This window comes from Helobdella robusta (assembly GCF_000326865.2).
Source record: "Helobdella robusta unplaced genomic scaffold HELROscaffold_23, whole genome shotgun sequence".
In the NCBI taxonomy this organism is placed as follows: Eukaryota; Metazoa; Annelida; class Clitellata; order Rhynchobdellida; family Glossiphoniidae; genus Helobdella; species Helobdella robusta.
This window is the reverse complement of record NW_008704216.1, coordinates 395441-402940: the sequence shown is the minus strand read 5'-3', so window position 1 is coordinate 402940 and position 7500 is coordinate 395441. Positions and strand designations below refer to the sequence as shown.

General features: G+C 34.0%; 1 protein-coding gene across 1 annotated transcript in view; it reads left to right on the top strand.

Moving 5' to 3' along the window:
- Positions 1 to 4018: 4018 nt before the first annotated feature.
- Positions 4019 to 7500, top strand: part of HELRODRAFT_79043 (hypothetical protein) — a gene marked incomplete at both ends in the record, with an annotated part of 17378 nt that continues 13896 nt past the window's right edge. Inside the window, 4 exons of the mRNA XM_009018874.1 lie at positions 4019 to 4279; positions 5044 to 5199; positions 6805 to 6911; positions 7474 to 7500. The exon at positions 7474 to 7500 is cut by the window's right edge and continues 105 nt beyond it. Coding sequence (XP_009017122.1) covers positions 4019 to 4279; positions 5044 to 5199; positions 6805 to 6911; positions 7474 to 7500 — 551 coding nt within the window. The remainder of the gene's footprint in view (positions 4280 to 5043; positions 5200 to 6804; positions 6912 to 7473) is intronic.

Here is a 7500-nt window from a genome sequence, read left to right as displayed (position 1 = left end):
TCATTATTATTATTATTATTATTAATTATTATTATAATTAGGTAGAATAATTTATTCATAATTAAAAAAAAATAAATAGTACGAAAGTATGATGCGCATGTCCGACGCAATGCCGGAAACTCGGAAATTCCTCCGCGCACTTCTCGAGAATACGTCATTTCCCAGGTAGAGTGGAGGAATGAAATGATGGATGGATGGATGGATGGATGGATAGATAGATTGATGGATGGATGGATGGATAGATTGATGGACGGATTAAAAGTTTTGGACGAATGAAATGATGGATGGATGGATAGATCGATGGATGATGGGTGGATGGATGGATAGATGGATAGATTTATGTATGATGGGTGGAGAGATGGATGGATAGATTGATGGATGAATTAAGAGTTTTGGACGAATGAAATAATGGATGGATAGAATAAAAGTTTTGGATGAATAAAATTATAGATGGATGGGTGAAATATAAGTTTTGGATGAATTAAATGCTGGATGGATAGAATAGAAGTTTTGGATGAATGAAATGAGAGATCAATGGGTGGAATAGAAGTTTTGGATGAATGAAATGATGAATAGATGAATTTATTGATAGATGAATGTGACCTTTTTCGAATGAAAGAATGAAACTAATATAACGGCAGATTAGTGGAGTGATTATTTTGGATGTATTAAATAATAGATAGATGAATGAATGAATGAATGGATGGATTGAGTGGATTGATTGAATGTAATTACGTATGGATGGATGAATGGGCACAACCCTAGATGCCATCTAATTTAGCAGAATTGAAATAAAAAAACCTTTTAAAAACACACACTACGTACACACACACACACACACACACACACACATTTTGAATTGAAAAGTAACCACAGATTTCAAGCAAAGACCTTATTGTGTGGCAAAGGCCAGTTGCCTATTAGCATGATATTACTACAAAACTTCTATGATACTATTGTCAGCTCTGGGGGTAGGTTGCCAAAAGGGAATGAGTGAGTGAGTGAGTAAATGAATGAGTAAATGAGTGAGTGAGTGAATGAGTAAACAAATGAGAGAGTGAGTGAGTGAATGAGTGAATTAGTGAATGGGTGAGTGAATAATTGAAAGTTTATGATTAGCACGTATGTGTGTGTTGAATGAATGGGACGAATGATTAAATAACGAATAAATGAGTGAACGAATGAATGAATGAATGAATGACTAAGTGAATGAATAAATGAATGAATGAACTAATAAATGAATGAACAAACAAACGAACGAACGAATGAACGAACAAACGAATGAATGAATGAATGAATAAATGAATGAATGAATGAATGAATAAATGAATAAATGAATAAATGAATAAATGAATAAATGAATAAATGAATAAATGAATAAATGAATAAATGAATAAATGAATAAATGAATAAATGAATAAATGAATAAATGAATAAATGAATAAATGAATAAATGAATAAATGAATAAATGAATAAATGAATAAATGAATAAATGAATAAATGAATAAATGAATAAATGAATAAATGAATAAATGAATGATAGCCTGCGCTCAATTCCTCAATCCGTTCGCAATTGGAAACCGATTTTTGGCGGGGATTGTCTTCTGGGAGAGTGGCAGTAGCAAGGCAGCAGAGGTCATCAGCAAGGTGATGATGATGATGGGGCAATAATAATAATAATAAAACTAATAATAATAACAATAATAATAATAACAATGATGATAATAATAATAACAATTAAAAAATTCTATTAATCTAAAATAATAATAAAAATAATAACAATAATAATAACACTGACATTACCAATTTGAAATTTAATTATTTAATTTAATAATAATAATAATAATAACAGCAACGACAACCTTAATCTAAAATTTAAATACGAATACAAATATAGTAATGCCGATGATGACAATAATAATAATAATTATAATAATAATACTAATAATAAGGATGATAATAATGATAATAATAGTAATAATGATAATAATAGTAATAATAACCTACCCTATCAAAAGATGCAAGAAATTATGAAGGAACTGGAGGATGTCTTTCATAACCTGACTGTGGCCTACATGCTCCTCAACAAGCTTGAGGGCCTGATCGATACATCATTTCTGATGAAGATCGTCAAAGTTATTATTATTATTATCATTGTTGTTGTTTATTATTATTGTTATTATTAATAATATTATTATTGTTGTTGTTTTTATTTATTATTGTTGTTGTTGTTATGAGACACATAGCGAGACCAAAACGATACTGGCGTTATTAGCCAGACACGATAGCAATAGCAACGGTTCATAAAACAATGGATACGAATTAAAATACAAAAAAAGATACATAGACGACAATAACGATACGATAACGACACGATAATGATACAATACGATAACAATACAATAACGATACGATACGGTAATGATACGATAACGATACGATTCCGAAATTAGGGTATAGCGTACTTTTACCATCTAAACGAGCCGAAAAACTTCGATAGAGAATTGTTAATGAAATTCATGTTCAACATTGGACCGATTGGATACCGAAACTTGCTGGCGTTTCTAAATGAAGTCATCGCCCTGTTCGTTACCGTTACAAAAGTGTGTGTGTGTGTGTGTGTGTGTGAGTGTGTGATTCGTGCAGAAATAAATGTTTCTCATATTGGTTTTATATTCGCATTTTTGCATGATTTGGGTGTGTGCTTGTATAAGTTTGTGTGCTTGTTTGTCTCAGTTTGTATATTTGTTTGTGAGATTGTTTGTCTCAGTTTGTATGTTTGTATGTGTGTATATTAATTCGTCTAGTGCGTGTTCCTCGAGTTCAAGGAAGTCGATTACGAAACCTTCAGGACGCACTTCGAACCTGAAAATTATGAAGAAATTAAAGAAGCCAAGGCCGTCCCATTTGCTGGTTTTTCGTTCGTTCATTCATTCGTTCGTTCGTTCGTTCTTTCATTCATTCATTCATTCACCCATTCAGTCATTTTTTACTTCCTTCTTTCATTACCAGGCTTGATTTTTGATGTTTTGCGGAAAGAGGGATCAGAAATCCTGAACTACACGATCATGATGCACCCGGATCATGTTCCAAGGACGGATACGTTGAAAATAAAAAAGTTTTATATATATATATATATTTCTAAATTTAAATTAATAAAATTAAATTAGAAAATTCCTAATTCTTCTATTACGGTCTCATCTTATAATTAGAAATTGAATTAGAAGCTATGAAGAACGTAACGCTTCTGGAAAAATCTTTAAAATAATCTCATCTCTTTCTCTCTCAGTCTTTTTTTCTCTCTTTCTCTCTCTCTCTTTTTCTTTCTCACAAACACTCTTATAATCTCATTTCTTTCTCTCTCACTCTTTTTCTCTCTCTCTCTTTCTCTCTCTTTCTTTCTCTTTCTCTCTCACACACACACGCACATGAAAAGTAAACTTAAATTAAACCAGAAAAAAGAATGCTCCTATTGATGTTCCGGACTTGTCGGGCTATGAAAGTTTCGGCTTCGTGATGTTGCAGGATCTGATAGAACAGGCTTTCATCCGCTTGCAAAATACGTCAAATTTCTACGGCACCATAGTCCAGAGGTTCCCGACACCCTGCCAGTATATTAACGTGTAATTATCCAGCTGCCTCTTCTCTGTGCTGTGGTTTTTGGAAGTGTTTTAAATTTTTTATGGCGTGAATTGTTGAAAATTTTAAATTATTATCTAACTGGCTGTCCGGCTGACCGGATAGTTAGCCAACCAAACATCCAACCAATAAACGCCCACTCAACCAACCGACCAACCAAACAAATAACCAACCAAACAAATAACCAACCTACCAACCAATCAACCATCCATCCAACCAACCAACCAACCAACCAAACAAATAACCAACCAAACAAATAACCAACCTACCAACCAATCAACCATCCATCCAACCAACCAACCAACCAACCAAATACCCAACAACAGGAAAAAAATTTTCATCAAGAAAGTATCGCCCTTCTTATACTTCTGCTGGCTGATGTGCCTCTGTCGCATCGTAGGACTCATCGTCACGGAAAAACACCTGAAATTGAGAGATTTCATGAAGGTGATGGGACTCATGGATTCGGCCTATTGGCTTTCGTGGATAATTACATTTGTCGTTTTGTACACTCTGCCTGTCATCGGCGTCAGTTATATTTTATGTGTTAGTAGTGGCGCTGGTGGTGACGTTATCGGGTTTTTGGCCGGTATTCGGTCGGTATTTCAGTCGGTTTTGGTATTTTTGGACGGTTTTTTAGTCCATTTTTCTATGTGTTTGGTAGTTTTTGACGAAGTTTTAGTCGAATTTTTGACGGTATTCGATAATTTTCAAAACAGTTTTTTTTGTATTTTTTGTTTTTAAATTTCAAAAAATTATTAACTCATTTCTACCTGTTATTAATATGAATCATAATTAACCTTAATAAATCTTCTTAATTAATTATAATTAATCATAATTTTAATAAATAATTAGATGAATTTTTTTCACGAATCTCCACCTACAGGCCTCGAAGCAGATCTTCATCCACTCATCGATGTCGTTGTTTCTGCTCTTCAACTTCATATTCTTCTTCAATCTGATGTCAAAAGGAGTGCTGATAAGCGTCTTCTTCTCGAAACCGACGGTGGCTGTGTTTTTTACCATCTTCTATATGCTGCTCCTGCATCAGGTGGCTCTGAATCTCTCTTGGACAGAGGACACGTTGTCAAATGGTATAAATTTTATTTTGGTAGGTTGGTGTGTGCTGGGCTGCGAGTGTTTTGTTGTGTGGATTTGATTAGATTGAAATTTGGTATTTTCATTTTTGCATTTTTGGCAGCTGGTTGGCGTGTGGGTGTCAGTGGCTTATTCTAACAAACAAACAGACAGACAAACAAGCAAACAAACAGACAAACAACAAACAACAAACAAACAAGACGAAACAAATAAACTAACTAAGCAACAAAAATATTTTCCAGGCCTGTCTCGTTCATCCAGTTCCTCTGGTATACACCTTGAAATACATGGTACAATACGAAGAGCTGGAGGTAGGCATCCAGGCTTCAAACATCGGTAAACATCCGATTCTAGAGAATGGTTTCAACGTTCAGAGTTGCATGGTTGGCATGACCGTTGATACCATTGTTACGTGGGTACTTATTCTTTACTTCAGCGAAGTTATGCCCGGTTTGTGTTTTGTAGCTTCTGACGATTTCAACAGTTAACACGCTAAATAATTTTATTTGTTTTTTTTTTCAAAATTTTAAATATTTAAGTGGAAAAAATTTTTTTTTAATTATTTTATGATTTATTATTGATATGCTACACATGGATGTGTCAATATCTTTTCACCAATAATTTTATTTCAGCCAGTTGGTCACAATTTCTAAGACATGTACATACGTACATACATACGTACATACAAACATACATACATACAAACAAACATACATACAAAACGTATAACAGGCGAGTATGGCATTCCGAAGCCATTTCATTTTCCTCTGACATTCTTCATGAAAAAATCCAAACCGAGGGCTGTGGCAAATAATTCAAACAGAAAAAATACAAAACCGAGTAGCATACCGAAATGTGTACAAAAACCGAGCAACAGAAATGCACCCAAACCGATTAATTTACCGACTGAAACGTCATTCAAATTTGCCGAGTTTGATGGAGCAGGTGATGTTACAGTTGAATCGGTATCGGCAAAATATTCGGATAGAAACGGAGCGAATATTTCATCAAATAATTCTTTTAGAAGAAGAATGCCATTTTTTTCAAGACGGGGAAAGGGTGGAGATAGGAGGGGGGTAGTTAAGAGGGGACGCTCGAAATTCTTTGGGAAGCTAAACTTGGCGAACAGGATTAAAAAGAACCGTTCTGCATGTTAGTGCATGTGTGTATAGGTGTTTGTGTGTGCGTGTGTGTGTGTATAGACGTGCGTGTGTGTATAGACGTGCGTGTGTGTGTGTGTGCATGTATGCGTTTGTATGTGTGTGTGTGTATTTGTGTGTGTGTGTGTGCATTTAAGCATTGTGCGTGCATGCATTTGTGGTTAGAAATTCAATATTACCGCCCGTGAATGAATGCGATATAGTAGACAAAAGCATACTTGATCCATTGTGCCTCTCACGAGAATTGAACCTGAGAAGAAACTCATTTCTATACTACATATGTCAAAAAATTTCACGAAAATAATAACAAACAATAAACACTCGTGACGAACGCGCGCACACACACACACGCTCACACACACACACGCACACACTTAGACACACACTAACGAGCTTATCAACAACCTACACACACAGCATCTAGCAGATGGCGTAGACGAAGATCATTCATAAAATCAAAAATGCCCAACACGAAAGTGGAGAAACCAACAGAAAGGCAAAGGTTGATGAGTATATTAAAAGTGTTCTTCAAACTTAATTAGTTATTATTATTTCAAACTCGTGATATTACTTTTATTTTTTTTTACTATTATATAAATGTTTCAGACAATTGCAGAAAAGTTGTAAAATTTTTATTTTCCAATTTGAATTAATCATTTGAAATTTTTTATTTTATTTTTTTTTGCCAAGACATTCCCTCAGTTACATTTTAATTATGGTGGTCTGCACAAGTTATTTTTCTTTTAGATCTTCTGGTGATTTTCTTTTTTACCAAATAAATGATTGGAAAAAAAATTAAGGAGAAAAAAGAACCTGGCTTCAAAACGGCCCCGGGTGCTTATCTACCACGAACCCGTGCCCTCTGACGTCACGGTTGGGGTAGCCGTTGTGGATTTGTATAAAAAGTTTCCCAAAGTTCCATTCCCGTCAGTCGATCATCTGACTGTTGACTTCTACAAAAATCAGATCACTGCCTTCCTAGGACACAACGGGGCTGGCAAGTCTACCACGATGTTGGTGGTTTGTTTGTTTGTTTGTATGTTTGTTTGTACGTTTGTTTATTTGTTTGTATGTATGTATGTTTGTTTGTTTGTTTGTATGTATGTTTGTTTTTTTTTAATTCAATTTTTTATTTAAACTTTATTTGCTTATCAAAAAAAGATGTTTATTTGTTTGCTTGTATGTATGTTTGTTTGTATGCTTGTTTGTATGTTTGTTTGTATGCTTGTTTGTATGTTTGTTTGTATGCTTGTTTGTTTGTATGTATGTTTGTTTGTCTGTATGTATGTTTGTTTGTTTGTATGTTCAATGTACGTATACACTTTTTTTGTATGTGTATATAAAATTATATTATTATGTTCATTGGATGATTGAATTCACAAATACAGGCAAACCTATTTAGAAAGACGTAAAATAAAAAATTATTTATTTAGATTCACATATATTTAAATACTATTACATTCTGTCGCAAACATACGTTTAAAAAAAACTTATATTCTCTCTCTCTCTCTCTCTCTCTCTCACACACACACACGCACACACACAGAGAAAAACAAACAAACATAAAAAATGTAGGTCAATAATGGCGGGTCTGTTGGAGCC